The 16,186-nt window shown below is 43.2% G+C and overlaps 1 protein-coding gene across 8 annotated transcripts in view; it reads right to left on the bottom strand.

The window, feature by feature from the left end:
• Positions 1 to 16,186, bottom strand: part of ANLN (anillin, actin binding protein) — a 77,603-nt gene that overhangs the window by 30,799 nt on the left and 30,618 nt on the right. For 3 of the 8 annotated variants that reach the window (XR_013999510.1, XM_081146719.1, XM_081146721.1), the window contains exon 1: positions 3,677 to 3,856. The exons of 2 other annotated variants lie outside the window; for them this stretch is intronic. Coding sequence is in view for 2 of the 6 variants with exons in the window: in XM_081146719.1 (XP_081002845.1) it covers positions 3,677 to 3,694 (18 nt within the window). In the remaining 4 variants the exon portion in view is untranslated. Of the gene's footprint in view, positions 1 to 3,005; positions 3,536 to 3,676; positions 3,911 to 16,186 lie in introns of those variants that run through there. 3 more of the 8 variants (XR_013999509.1, XR_013999511.1, XM_081146722.1) reach the window with 3 other exon arrangements.

Raw genomic sequence — 16,186 nt, 5'->3', positions numbered from 1 at the left:
TTAAAAATTCCTCAGAGTATGCAAAAGCACAAGCTGAGCTGGGAAGAATGCCAACTCTCTCCCCTCTTTAGGATGATTTCTACCTTAAAGTTCATTGAGCTCTGGCCAGTGTGGCTCACTTGGTTGGAGCGTCCTCCCATGCACAGAGAGGTAATGGGTTCGATTCCACGTCAGGGCACATGCCCAGGCTTGTGGGCTCGATCCCCAGTAGGGGGCATGTGGGAGGCAGCGATGGAGGTTTCTCTCTCCCCCTTCTCCTCTGGAATCAATTTTTTTTTTTAATGTATCTTTATTGATTTCAGAGAGAGGAAAGGGGGGGGGAGAGAGAGAGAGAGAGAGAGAGAGAGAGAGAGAGAGAGAGAGAGAGATAGAAACATCAATGATGAGAGAGTCACTGATCAAGCCTGCAACCCAGGCATGTGCCCTGACTGGGACTCGAACCCCAATCACCTGGATCCTAGGTCAGCGCTCAACCGCAGAGCCACGCCCAACTGGGCGGGAATCAAGTTTTAAAAATAAAATAAAATCAACTAAATTAAAAAAAAATATTTTAAAAAATTAAGTTCTTTGAAAGAAGTGACACTAAGTCAAAATGCACTGTCATTGAAATGGTGATTTATGAACCAAGTGCCTACAAAACCCTCCCCCTTTAAATAAAAGTCCTCCACAAACTCAAAAGCGATATTGTTAAACTATATCCCTCCCCAGATAAAACTAGCCTACTTATATTCACTCATGGACATGCCCACATTCCATTCCAGTCAGTTAGAATACTTGTGAGTCAGTGTATCTTCAGTTACTAGGAGCAATGGGTCACAACAAAAGAATGTGGTTTTGCCATTCTAACTTACACAACTGTTCTATTGTCTACTCTGGATCCAAAAATTCAAGATTAAAAATAAAGTAGATGAGCAAAAAATAAAAAACAACCTCCTTTGGTAGGTTCTGTTTTTACTACTGTTTTAGAGATGAAAGCCATAGGTCACATAGCTAAGAAGAGGCAAGGCAGAATTCAAACTCAGGCTCCAGAGTCTGGGTTCTTAAACACTTTGCTATAAACTATCTTTTGACAAAATCCAATTGCTCTTTTTAAGAACTTATTGTCAGAGAACTAACTTCATATCATCAACATAACTGTTTTAGTGCTATCTGCTTAAACTGCTTGTCTGCCCATGAATCAAGATGGGGTCATTTCTAGACCCTGTCTAGATCCTGATTCAAACGAACTGCAAAAGCATGAGATGCTTAGAGAAATCTGAACATTGACAGAATACTTGATATTAAGGAACTGTTGTTAGTTGTTTAGATGTGATAACGACATGATGTTTTTCTTTTTAGAGTCCTTGCATCTAATGATAGACTTATGTATGAAATTATATGATCTCTAGGCTTTGCTTTCAAATAATTCAGTGGGAAGGATTAGGGGGGGTGCAATGCCCTTGTGTTGCTGGGTGATGGATGCATGCGCAGTCATTACAAATGAGCAATTTGAAATTTTCTACAATTAAAAAAAATTGCTAAAATGTTCTAACAGCTACTGTTGTAATTATTTAATTTTAAAATAATAACACCAAGTGGCTTTCTCCTATATTAATTCAGCAGCATGTTACTGGGTGTGCTTGAGGTTAGGGAAACCTCTCTAAACAGGAAAGTACAGGCCTGCTCATGAAGCTCACATTCCGGTAGGAAACATGCTCAGGAGGTAAATGCACGTGAAATGAGCTCTGTGAAAGGCGACCTCTCTGAAGAAGGGAGAACAGTGTGTGGGCAAGAGGTTAAATCAATGTCTGCCAGCAGAAGAGGCAGGGAGAAGTGTGTGCCAGAAAGCCCCAGTGGCAGCAGGGAGAACCACAGAAAAGAGTTTAGGACGGCAGTAGCCTTTCTCAACCCAAGTTACCTAGAGAATTAAGCCCTGGTTCCCTGACATCAATGTAATGAATTAAAAGCTCTGCTATGCTTGTAGGAGGCCATGGGGAAATTGAGAAAACCGTCTCTCAATCTCCCATGTTCTATGTTTCTGATAAGAACGCTGGTTGAGAAAGTCATTTCAACGGACTTTCAGTCCTCCTCAGACAAGGAACTGTGCCAGGTCCTTTCACTGTGCAAAAATGTTATGAATGCTGTAAGGAAGCACCTACTGCTGGAACCAATTCAAAGAGTTCAGTCACTGCCAATTAAGGAAAAGCTGTCAAAGCCGTTTATTCCAACTGCAACGGACCTAACTCTTCATAATACAAACCATACATACTAAACAATACACATTTCTGAGCACTCTGTAAAATGAGGGTTTCTTTCAAATAAAGTTCCTTTCAACTGAGATTTGTACTGCTTCAGAATGACATTTTTATGTAAAATGAAGTAGAGATTTCAGCCAGCTTTCAAAATGCTTTGTCCCTGTTACTTAGAATAAATAAAATATTCAGAACACACTGGACTAATGTTTTAAGGAATCCTATCCCACGTTAGCAACGTGAAAGATATGGCAAACGACTGCCTGCCCTATTCTTTAAAGCTATTACAAAAATGTGTTGTGAATCTTTAAAAGGTAAAGAAATTGTGATTTCTCCCAAGATTGAGAATTTGATACAAAAATACTGTTGTGTTTGAAAACAAGTAAACTCTAACTGCTGAAACTTTTAATTACCTTACACTTATGGAACTGTAACTGCATTTCAAAAAAAAGAAAAAAAAGTATTACTACTCTCCATAGCATTTAAACTTTTTAATCTAGCTTGGAGACATTTTTAGGTCCACTTTGCAAAACCTCAAAAAGTAACAGTTTGAAACTTGCTCAACCTTAAGAAAGGGGGGGGGGGGGGAGTGGACAACTGGCAACACGAAACTGCTGATCCGAGCACCCTCAACAAGAAGTCGAAGCTGGAGAAACCACCCCAAGGGAAGAATGTACTTAATCCGCATTCAACGTCCAGAGGACGAGAGACGAGTGGAACGCTGCTGTAATGTCATCCACCAACACACACACACAAAAAGGTTTATTTCCTTACTCTGGTTTTTTAAGTCGTGGGCTAATAACTTTGGTTTGTGCAGAATTGGGCCAGCACTTCCCCTTTCCATTCACGCGCTAACCCGGGGATGAAGCTTCCCCCCGTCAGCTGAGCGACGGGACCCGGAGGAGCTGCTGAGTCACAGGGACCGGTGGTCTCGGGCACCGGCCACTTCAACGCTTCGCTGTCACTGCGTGAACACCATCCTGAAACGCATCCGCAGCTCCTCTGCGGGCCGCTCGAATCCCGCAAATCACTTCCACTCGCTTCCAGCGGCGGTTGCACACGCAACCGTGAGTCACCCCGGCGCCCGACTCCGCCCGACGCTCCGCGCGGGACCGGCCCGTCGGACCCCACCCTCACTCGGCGGGCCAGGGCTCCACTCCACGGGGCATCACCATCACCACCGGGCAACCTGACGTTCTCCGCCACCTCTGGGACACCCCCTAAACTCTCCTCCCACAACCGCATCTGCGGGAAAGAGCGGACGAGCCGCACAGCCCGGCGCGCCGCGGCCCCTCCCGGCGGCCCCCGCGAGACCCCGCACGCACGCTCTGCGCACGCGCGCGCACGCGCGCTCGGCCGGGTGGTCCCCGACGCTGACTGAAGGTGGGAAGGGAAGGTGGGGGCCGAGGAGGGTCGAGCCCGGCTGCGCCCGCAGGTTTTCTCACCTCCGTAAACGGGTCCATCGCCTCGGGCTTCCCGTGTCGATTGCGAGACGACGGAGACGGTGGTTCAGATTCAGAAAAAGAAAAGAAGTGAGTCCCGTTCAAGTGTGTCACCTGGAGGAAGCAAGGAGTCCGGGGCGGGGGACTCTTCCCAACCTGCTCTCCTCTCCCCGCAGCCTCGAGTCGGACTCGGACTCCGGCAGCCGTTCAAATTTAAATTTCAGCGCCGGCAGCCGCGCGCTTGCGTGCGGGGCGGGGCGGGGCGCGGCTCTCCCCGCCCCCGAGCTGGGTCACGTGGCCTCGCCGAGCCCAGTGGTTCCCAGGCGCTGCTGCCGCCTCCGCGCGGCCCCGTCCTGTAGCCGGGGGTCCGCGGGAGGAGCGGCGCGGCCGGCGCAGAAGCCGCCTGGGGGCCCCAGCCCCACCCTCAACGCGCGCACTCCCCACCCGGTTCGAGCTGGTCGCCCGGCTGGGGCGGAACCTTCCTGCATTCCTACGTGTGGGGTTGAGAGCCCTTGGCCCCGTGAAACCCCCTGGACCTTGGGGCCTCCCAGGGCACGCTCTCCGCCCGCCTTTTCGTCACCCAAAGGGGGCCGGCAGGTCTGGTGGGTCGCCGGGACAGTTGGGGCTCATGACCGGTAACCCACCTTGGCCGCTGGAGGCCTCTCTCATTGGGAAAATAAGGCTGACATGAACCGACTTTGGAAAGAGTCTCTACCCCAAACTCCCGTTGGCGCTTCCTACTTTAAATCCTATCCAACTGCAGCAAGGGTAGAGTTGGAAGGACCCTGAGAAGCGATCCGCTTCAGTCCTTCCTTTTACATCTGGGAGAGAGGAGAGCCTGAGACATTAGGTAGCCGGCCCAGGAGAAATGAAAATCCCACTCTCAGCTCAGGGTCCTCTCCCCACCGCTAGACCAAGCCCCGTCTCATGATTATTCTATTTTAATTACGTTACACAGCCACCTTATCAGATTCCTTTCTTAGCAGGTCTGCGCTAGGGCTTGTAAGACAACAGCTCTCGACTTGTTCATTTGAAAAATAACACCCTCATAGACTAGAGTGACTGCCCAACAGCTGAGCAGACTCCCGGGTAAGATGTCTCAGTATATTTCATAACATTTGCACCTCAGCAGTCAGCAAACATTCCAAAAAGTATTTCACCAGTATCTGTAACTGGAAATTTGATGCTGTAAGTTGTAATGAAAAGAATTCTGAGTGTGAGGTAGGGAGAAATTGCTTGGGGTCTTTGCTGCACCAGGACCCTTTTAGGCAAATCGTTTAACCTGTTGTTTCTGAAACCTACTAGGGGAGTCATGAACTCCTTTGACATTACAATTAAAGTTAACCCTCTCCCTAGAAAAATGCCCATTCAGTCATACACTGTTTAACATAGGGATTCATAAAGTCCATGGTCACATGGGTTAGGAACCTTTGATTTAGCCTCTTTGGATTTTAGTTGACTCATGTGTAAAACAGGAATGATCAACTGCCCTTCCTCAGAGTTGTTAGGACGATCAAGTGAAAAATTAGGAGAGATCCAGAAGTATCCTGTAATAAGTAATAAGGCACTGAGTGTTTGGTGTATCGAACTAATCAATTTAACTCAAAATATGCTATTTATGAACCAAAGAGAAAAGATGCTTGAATTTTTTTTTTTCAAATGCTAGACAGGGAAGCAGTGTGTATATTGGCGGGAGAGAGTGTATGTTTTAAACAACATTGAAAAATGAGTCATTAGAAATGTATGTAGCCTCAAGCCTTTTGGCTTTGGCTTCTGTGAGCCTTAGATTCTTTATAACTAGATTCTAGATAAGACTAAAAGGTAAGTAAGTAAAGCACCTAGGACAACATAGCTACTTGAAACACTTAGTTTCTCTTTCCTCACAGTTCCCCTGTGTCTTTGGTCTTTACCCTGATGATGATGATGATGATGATGATGATGATGATGATAGCAACCACCACAACAATAGCTACAATTTGTTAAATACCTACTGTGCCAGGAACTATGCTAAATACTCCATTCCACTCTTCAGGGATACTGCTGTTGCATCTTGTCATGTCTCCTTACCTCCATTCTTACCCTGTGGTAGCTCATTCTTCAGTTTATAAGCTAGAATTACTTTTTCCCTTTTAATATTGTTATAAAATATTTCCAGTTTACAAAAAACGTAGCAAATAAAATAATCATGTACCCAACACCTAGCTTATAAAATATATAGCCTCATAATTGAAGTCTCCTGTGTGTCCTTCCTTAATACTATTCGCTTTCCACTCCCCAGGAGTGAAACTATCCTGTTTTTCATGCTTATCATGTATGTACTATAAGTATATCTATATACATACCCATAACAATATGGAGCTTTACATAAATTTTATTTTCATTGTACATATCTTTCTGCAGTTTTTTTTGCTCAATATTCTTTCTATGAGATTCATCCTCATTAATAGCTCCAGCTGCATTTCATTCCTTTTTACTGCTATATACTATTGTATGGGTGTACTTATAATTTATCTACCCATTATCCTATTAATGGACATTTCATTCACTTCCAATTTTTCTTCTCCAAGATCCCATGAGTTATCTGTCTTTTTCTTACTGATTTGTAAACTTTTTGTGGTTTACTATTTTCCAGGAAAATAACCATTTGATTTTTTGGCTTGCAAATATCTTTTCCTTTGTCTTTGCACTTTAGGATGTCTTTGGATGTACAGAAATGTTTAATATTAATGTGATTCAATGTATTTTTTTCCCTTTAAGGTTTGAGCTTTTAATGTCTTAAAAAAATCCTTCCCTACCCTAAGGTCATAAAGATGTTCTCTTATTTTCTTCTAAATATTTTAAAATATGAGGGTTTTTTATGGTTTTGTCTTTAAATTATCTGGATTGATTTTGTTTTAGTAGTATTTAATTGTCTGTCTTTTCCCCACTGACCTGTAATGGCGTTTTTGTAACATATCAGCTTTTCTATTGTGGGCTCTTTATTCTGTTCTCCTTGCCTATTATCTATTCCTCTCCCAATATAGAACTATCGTAATTAAAGACTTGATAAATGGTAGGACAAATTATTTTTCCCCCTGTTTTTTTCCTATAGAATCAGACTGTCAATCTCCATAAAGGAAAAAAAAATCCTCTTGAGATTTTTTTAATTGAAATTTTACTGAATTTATCACATAATTTGGAGAAAATTGACATCTTTGTGATATCAAGCCTTTGCATTCATGAACGTGGTATATCTTCACTAATTTAGGCCTACTTCATATCTTCCAAAAATGTTTATAGAGTAGTTCCATCAAGATCTTTAAACTCTCATTTATTCCTATTATTATTTTTGTTGTTTTTGTTTTTATAAATGGTATCTTTTCAGTTATATTTTTAAACTACTTATTACTGGTGTAAAGGGACATAACTGATCATTGCAAACCTGTGAACTATGAGGGATCTTTAAAATGTAAATTATGCTGTGTCAGTTTCTTGTTTAAGAGCCAGTTTATGTCTTCCATTGTAATTAGAATACTATCCAAATTCTTTATTGTATCTACAAAGCCCCATGTGATCTGGACCCTGCCTACCTACTTCTCCTAATATCCTAATGTCATCTGAATATCATAATACCCTCCCCCCTTTTTTCCCCACCAATCTTCAGCTCCATAGGCCTTTTTTCTGGTCATTAAAAAATGTTAAGTTCTTTCCTGCCTCAAAAACTTTCACTGTCTGATACTGCTTCTCTAGATCTACCCATGTCTGTCTCCTCATTAGTTGGGTCTAAGCTTGAAATCGCTACCTCCACAAGGAAGACTTCCCTGACCCAGTGGCCACACCCCTTCTCTCTGCCCCCAGTCACTTTTCATCCTGTTCCTCTGATTTATTGTCTTCACTGCATTTACCACTTATATGGAATTATTTTAGTTATATATTTTTGTTTATTATTTACCTCTCCTACGAGAGTGTAAGCTATGGAATGGCAGGAACTTGTCTTGTTTATAGCTGTAACCCAGCATTTTCTGGGCACATGAGTTCAATAGATATTTGTTGGAGAACTGAATGTAAGGTAACTATTATTCCCATATTAGAGATAGGGAAATTGAGATATAAAGAGGCTAAATGATGGGCCTAAGACCATCACCATATAATTTTAACCACATCTGCCTGACTTCAAATCCTAGACTGTTTATACTCTTTACATTTCAGTTAACTTATTTATTTTGATCACCAAAAATACAATACTGACATAAGTGTCCCCTTGAGCTATATCTAAAGTAATAAATAAATAGCAACCATGTTTTTCTCTTGGAATTACTTTCTTTAAAAAAAAATTAACTATTAAGTTAGGAAAGAAAATAAATGTATTCTATATTTACATGATTATTAGCAGTTAGGCTATCCTGTGGTCTTTACCTAAATTACTTGGGAGCTTGTGGGTTTTTTATTTAAATAATAAGGGAAGACACTTTTGATGACTTTCAGAATATTAACACTATTTAAATCAAAGACCTCAGATTATTACATTAACTTTATAATAATAGAGTCCAGGCTGTGAAGCAGAGATAACTGGAGATTAAAGGCCGCCCTAGTAAATGAGAGTTTGATCCTACCTCTTCAACAAAGGAAATAGTAATCATGTCTTTCACAGACAACATTGATAGAGGGCTGAAAAACAAAATTCCAAAGACTTTACTTCAATAAGGATGCTCCAAATGGTATATATTTACAGTAAATTTTTCAGAATGCATTCACACATTCTCATTTTATTCAATGCCATAAATTTTCTTATTTTCGCAGAGAATGAAAAGGCCAAGATCTAAACATAAGGTTGTGGCAAGAAAGAGCAAAGCCAAGTCCTGGACTTCAGGTTATCTGGCTGAAGGGCCACTTCTTTTACATTTATTATAATGAAGAACTAGGAGCCATCAAAGGATGTTATAGACATGCTACTGAAAAGGACATTTTTTTTTGTTATAACCTCTGCTATTAATGGTATTTAGCATTACATTTTATTGGTCCTTCGCATGAGACTTTTTTTCTTTTTTAATTTAATCAATGAATTAAAGTTTCATATTTCAAAGTGAGGGAAAACAGATTGTGAACATATAAAGTTTCATATTTCAAAGTGAGGGAAAACAGATTGTGACCATATTGTATTGTTTCAAAAAAAAATGCAACTACAGGCATATTTCCTTTATTCAATAGATTACTCTCAAAATGTATACAGCTTAACTTCTTTTTTATTTTCTCAAGTGGTTAATAAGGGTATTGGAGAATTTATATTTAAAGGACCACAGTAAATCATTTCATAAAAAGGAAGAAATCTTTTATGTACTTATTGATAATTTTACTTTTCCATATCTAGTTTTCTCAAAGCTATATTCACAGATCCTATCTTTAAATTTTTAGTGATCCCATGTTAAAGTAGCTCTTAAGTATTGCAAAATAGCAGAAGCAAATGTTCCTTAAACATCAAATTCTCTTTCTTGAACATCAAATATAAAATCTTCTCCTTAAGTTTGACATAAGAAGAAGGTTTATTGTACTCGGTTGATGTCTGCTGTGAACTTCTTTATCTTCCAAAACTTCAAAAGCTTTTCCTAATTATCACTTCTCATCCTTCTGGCTAAGATCAAGCATAGGTATCTGTTCTTATGAGTTTAACATCTGATACACCCCCTATCTGTGGGCAACATATTGAACGAATTTTTGGAGCTGGGAGATGGAATAGGAGCTGCTTCGACAAAAATAAAAAAGTTCTTCTCCTTACTACTCCTAGACCATGGTTTTCTCCTCTCTCATTGACCCTTCCAAATTTTGGTGTTCATGACATCAACTCTTTCCCCCCACCCAACCCCCCCCACACACACATAGTTATATAGTTATGTATACATTGCTCTGTGTGTGTGTTTAAAACTTTGTTGGCTACTCTTCCTGTGCTCCACCACTAAATGGCTAAAGCTCCAGATCCTACTCTTGTCTACCTACACACACTCCCTAGGTGATCTCTTCAGTCCTCTTGACTTAAAGTATCATCCATATACTGATGGCTCCCAGATATATTTCTTTACATGATCTCTTCCCTAAACTCCAAACCCTAATATCCAACCACCTATTTGAAATCTTGACCTGTACTCTTGACTGGTATATTGAACCTAACAGATTCAAAATAAAATTTCCCCACCAAGCCTGTTCTCCAGTCCCCACTTCCATAAATGGCACCGCTAGCCACCCAGTTGCTCAAGCCAGAAGCCTAGGGGTCATGTCAGATTCTTTCTTCCTCTCCTCCTCTATCCACATACCCAACCTACTGATCAACTGCCTGCAGATATATCCTGCAGATATCTTCTACTTCGCCCCCTCTCACAGCTCCCATTTCTCTCAGCCATCATCACTCTCACCTGGCCACTGCAAGAGTCTCCTATCTGGTTTCCCTGCTTCCACTCTGTCCTCTTATGCATTATTCTCACAGCAGTCAATTCAATATTTAAAATAAATAAAATAAACCGTATTATGTCACTGCCCTCTTTAAAATCCACCAGTGGCTTCTGATTACACTTAGAATAAGATCTAAACTCCTTTCCCCAACCCCTGCCTGCCTCTGAGATCTTTCTTCTATCACTTTTCCCAGCTCACTGGACTCCAACCATGCTGACCTTTATGTAGCCCCAGGATCATGTCAAGGTCATTCCCATCTCAGGGCTTTTGCCATTGCAATTCCCTGTACCTAGAATGGTTGTGCCCCCAAATTCCATATGGCTGACTTGTATTCTTCAACTCTCAGCTCAAAAGTTACTTCCTCAAAGAGGCATTTTCTGACACCCCCCCTTATCCACGTCACCACCCACATACTTCCCTGCTTTACTGTTCTTCATAGCACCTGTCTGTATCTGAAAGTATGTTGTTTGTTAAGTAGATTTCAGGTTGTTTCTCCCACTGTAACATAAGTTCCAAGAAGACGATCTGGTTTACTCACTGGAGCATCCCTGATGCATGTGCTCAAGGAATGGTTTGTGTCATACACCATGTTTACGTAGGTGTGTGTGCACTACTGGTAACTTCTGAGGGCAGGGTCATGTCTTTTTCATCATCTTTCTGTCTTACACATAGTAGGGACTTCATAAATATCTGTGGAGTAATTGATGCGCATCTTTTCTTCCAAAGATGATTAAGATGGGCAATATTTTTGACTATGTAAAAAATATCTGTCCTCCCTCAGTCACTTGAAACAAAATGTCCTGTTTTTAAAGACCAGTGTTTGCCAGGATTTTTGTGCTGTTTGGACCATCTTTATTGAAGTGCAAAGGCGAAGGTGGTTTCACAAAGCATTCTTTTCACTTAATGCTTTTCATGCTCCTGAAAAAGACATACTGAAAACATTCCATTCTCAGGACAGGCATCCTGAAAGCTCTCAAGCTTCACCGACAAATTTTTTTTTTAAAGCCATGAAACTACCCTAGCCGGTTTTGGCTCAGTGGTTAGAGGGTCAGCCTACGGTCTGAAGGGTCATGGGTTCAATTCTGGTCAAGGTCAGGTCAAAGGCATGCACATACCTAGGCTGCCCGCTCGATCCCAGCCCCGGTCAATCGATGTGTCTCTCTCATGTCGATGTTTCTCTCTCTGTGTCTCTCCCCATCCCTTCCACTCTCTGAAAAGCAATGGAAAAAATATCCTCCAATGAGGAGTAACAAAAACACACACAAAAAAGCCATGAAACCAGCTATTCCCTGGGTTTTTCTCTAAGACTAAGTGAAGGAACATTGTTTCCAGCTTGCCCCAAGGCTTCTGTTGATGCTGGTTAGAATCTGGGGTGTTGCCGCTACAGTTGCTCTGTTCCTTTATAACAGCAGGCTACAGATGGACTTTCCTCAATTCATGTATTTCCAGTAACATAGACCGTTATAAAGGGATTCCAATAGAACAGGAAAGAAAGTCTTTTCTTCAAGTGGCTCCCCACCCCCCATTCTTTTAAATTCTCATCTGAAATTTTTATTTTAATGTTCTAATTTTTTTGTTACTAACTTCTTAAGAAGTGAAACTTTTTCTCAGTTTCCAGCCTAATATATGCTTGATCTGTTCTCAACAAAATGAACTTTTGCTGTCAAAAGTGAAGTCTCATAGCTGTTTGTCCCTCCACTGGCACTAGCAATACTTCTTAGCAGCCTTCTCCAGCCTCCACGTCCCCTTCCCCTTCATGCTCTCCTGCTCTTTGTCACCCACTCCCCCGTTCATGGTAAATGATCGGATGTATTATAAGTCTTTCAAAAGGAGACTGTTGATCTTTTTCTTAAAAAAAAAAATCCTCTCTCACTACAGAGATGTTTGGACCCAAACTCCACCAACTATGAACAGTTTGCATGTAGCATGTACATGGAATATACTGATCAACACGTTACTGATCAAAAGTTACTGATGAAATAAGAAAACTTCAAGCTCTTTACTCATAGCATAAATGTCCCACCACACATGAAGGGATAACATGTCTAGTAAAATACCCTCTTTCCTATATTTTTGTATTTAAGTTGAACAGAAATCATCATTAAAGATATTCAGAAGTAAAAATAATCCACAATGTAATGTTGGTAGGGCGCATAAAACAGAGCTTAAAAGGGAAGTACAGTGTCACACTAGGATAACTACACTGCTGCTCTTGGCTATTCTTGGGAAATTTTAGTAAAACTTTAAAGAGGGGAGAAGGTGCATCTTTAAAGATAAACATAACTTATTAAAGTCAGTTTTAATACATTTTTAACTTTATTTTGCAATCAGTGCTTTGAAACTGGATAATCACATCAGTTCTCTTGAATTGATGTTGACAGCTTATATAGAAACAGGTAGAAAGATGGAAGTTTCTCAGCGAGATGGAATTGTTCATTGTCTGGCGGATATGCAAAGACAATGCTGACTCAAAAGCAGCCAAGTGGGCAGCTGCAGAGGCTGTGCCAATGGGAACACTAAGCAGGCACAGCACCGGGCAGTAACGAACAGAGATTGATGAGGGTGAATAGCTGCATGGGCGGGGACGGCCAGAGCAGCTGATCACAGTACTGGTTTTGTGAGAAATTAGATAAACCCTTTGTATTCTCAAATTTGTTAGCAAGAGCACTTCAGTGCCTAATAGTACAGGAAGAATATATTTTAAAAATGCTTTGGTTAATAAAGATAATTTTTTTAAAATACTTTGATTAAATAGATATGCAGCTTTATATAATACTTATACGTAAAGATTTAGATTAAAATAATTTTGAAAGTAAAGAATGAAATAATATTCTAGGTGGTCTAACTATAGGGGCATCAAACTGTTTGCTGTTGGAATTCTTGAGTTTAATGAAATGTTGAAGAGGGAAGTATCCCTTTAGTGCACATCACTTTTTTTTCTTTTTTCTCCACCACCATTTATTTCCCCTACATCCTCTTGCACCTCCCCCCACCCCACCCCACCCGCAATCACCACACCATATCATTTTCTAAGGTGTGTGTAGTATGCGTATAAAGCCTTCCCTACTAGTCAGTAAGGTTCTTGAGAAGTATTGTGTCTTTATGTACTCTAAAAGTACAAATCCCAGTGCCTTGTATCTAAATAAGTGGAATGGATAAAACAACACATCTTGGTTTCTTCAAAATATAATGAAAATGGACAATCTGATTAAGTATGCTTTAGTAAAAGCATTCAGAGTAAATTGTTTACATATGACCGGGAAAAATCTTTTAGGAGTCTTTGTTTTTTTGAGAAACAGAAAACTAGAAATTTGCAGGAGTAACATGCATTTGTAGCAAAGTTGGAAAGTGGGTTTTAGAGTTTTAGATATATAAGGAAGCTAAGGGAGCTTGGTATGTAAGGTTCACTTGCAGCCCTTTTCCTTAGGATGTATGTTGCAGGGATAACTGCTCTTATGAATGCAAAGGATTCATTGCTCATTACTGTATCACGTGCTTTAACCTGAAGAGTTTTTCTTTATCTCCATACCCATTTTATATCATGCTATTTTCTCTGAATTATCATTGAAAATGCATACTTTCTATTCTCTACTTACTCATTAACTTACAAATAATTTGTCTAGTACCTACTGTGTGCCAGGCACTATTCTAAACGCTGGAAATATAGCAGTGAACACACAAAAATCATTGCACTTGTAGAAATTTTATTCTAGGGATAGAGACAATAAGACAAATCAGCAAAATAAATGAATTGGATAATGTTAAGTGTTAAGGGAAAAATGAAGCAGAAAAGGGGGATAAGAAATCAGAGGAAGGAGTGGAATTTTAAATTACATGGCCAGGTAAAGCCTCGCTGAGAAGCGGCATTTGGATTGAGTTCTGAATGAAGGAACTGGTCTCCTGGGCATGTGGGGAGAGCATGCCCAGCCCGAAACCCCAGCTGGGGCAGGCCTGAGGCCAGGCAGCGCTTGGCGGGGTTGGGGGTGTCAGGGAGGCCAGGGTGTCCAGGGGGGACAAAGGACAGGAGAGGAGGGGAGAGGGGATGGAGGAGGGGACATCACAGGTGAGAAGGAAGCCATCTGGCTCCGCAGCAGGATCACACTGGCCGCCGGGTTCCGAGGGTCAGGTGAAGCGGGCAGGGGTGGAACCGCGGCGGGGACTTGGGAGACTGGAGCCACAGTCCAGATGAAGGGGCGGGGATTTAGGAGACTGGAGCCACAATCCGGATGAGAGGGCGGGGATTTAGGAGACTGGAGCCACAATCCAGATGAAAGGGCGGGGACTTAGGGGACTGGAGCCACAGTCCAGATGAGAGGGCGGGGACTTAGGGGACTGGAGCCACAATCCGGATGAAAGGGTGGGGACTTAGGGGACTGGAGCCACAATCCAGATGAAAGGGTGGGGATTTAGGAGACTGGAGCCACAGTCCAGATGAAGGGGCGGGGATTTAGGAGACTGGAGCCACAATCCGGATGAAAGGGCGGGGATTTAGGAGACTGGAGCCACAGTCCAGATGAAAGGGTGGGGACTTAGGAGACTGGAGCCACAATCCAGATGAAGGGGCGGGGATTTAGGAGACTTGAGCCACAGTCCAGATGAAAGGGCGGGGACTTAGGAGACTGGAGCCACAGTCCAGATGAAAGGGTGGGGATTTAGGAGACTGGAGCCACAGTCCAGATGAAAGGGTGGGGATTTAGGAGACTGGAGCCACAATCCGGATGAAAGGGCGGGGATTTAGGAGACTGGAGCCACAATCCAGATGAAGGGGCGGGGATTTAGGAGACTGGAGCCACAATCCAGATGAAGGGGCGGGGACTTAGGGGACTGGAGCCACAGTCCAGATGAGAGGGCGGGGACTTAGGGGACTGGAGCCACAATCCGGATGAAAGGGTGGGGACTTAGGGGACTGGAGCCACAATCCAGATGAAAGGGTGGGGATTTAGGAGACTGGAGCCACAGTCCAGATGAAAGGGCGGGGACTTAGGGGACTGGAGCCACAGTCCAGATGAGAGGGCGGGGACTTAGGGGACTGGAGCCACAATCCGGATGAAAGGGTGGGGACTTAGGGGACTGGAGCCACAATCCAGATGAAAGGGTGGGGATTTAGGAGACTGGAGCCACAGTCCAGATGAAAGGGCGGGGACTTAGGGGACTGGAGCCACAGTCCAGATGAGAGGGCGGGGACTTAGGGGACTGGAGCCACAATCCGGATGAAAGGGTGGGGACTTAGGGGACTGGAGCCACAATCCAGATGAAAGGGTGGGGATTTAGGAGACTGGAGCCACAGTCCAGATGAAGGGGCGGGGATTTAGGAGACTGGAGCCACAATCCGGATGAAAGGGCGGGGACTTAGGAGACTGGAGCCACAATCCGGATGAAAGGGCGGGGATTTAGGAGACTGGAGCCACAGTCCAGATGAAAGGGTGGGGACTTAGGAGACTGGAGCCACAATCCAGATGAAGGGGCGGGGATTTAGGAGACTTGAGCCACAGTCCAGATGAAAGGGTGGGGATTTAGGAGACTGGAGCCACAGTCCAGATGAAGGGGCGGGGACTTAGGAGACTGGAGCCACAATCCGGATGAAAGGGTGGGGATTTAGGAGACTGGAGCCACAGTCCAGATGAAGGGGCGGGGACTTAGGAGACTGGAGCCACAATCCAGATGAAAGGGCGGGGACTTGGGGGACTGGAGCCACAATCCAGATGCAAGGGCGGGGATTTAGGAGACTGGACCCACAATCCGGATGAGAGGGCGGGGATTTAGGGGACTGGAGCCACAATCCGGATGAGAGGGCGGGGATTTAGGGGACTGGAGCCACAATCCGGATGAAGGGGCGGCGGGCCGGGCCGGCGCGTGGTGCTGAGGGGCGGCTGGGCTCCGGGGAGATTTTGACGACTGACAGTAAGATGTGGGGCAGCCCACTATTTGGGATACGTTTTCACAGGTCTCTCCTCATTCCTGAAGAAGACACAGATTCTCACACGCCCCCTGCCTTTCTCAGAGGGACGTCCTCGCCGACCTTCAGCTTTCTTTCGTTCCTGGGTCTGGAAACGCGCCCGCTGTTTCCGTGTCCAGTGGATGGCAGAGGGCGAG

This window comes from Miniopterus schreibersii (genome assembly GCF_964146895.1).
Source record: "Miniopterus schreibersii genome assembly, chromosome: 9".
Classification (NCBI taxonomy): Eukaryota; Metazoa; Chordata; class Mammalia; order Chiroptera; family Miniopteridae; genus Miniopterus; species Miniopterus schreibersii.
The sequence above is the reverse complement of the archived record's forward strand: the minus strand, read 5'-3'. Positions and strand labels throughout refer to the sequence as shown.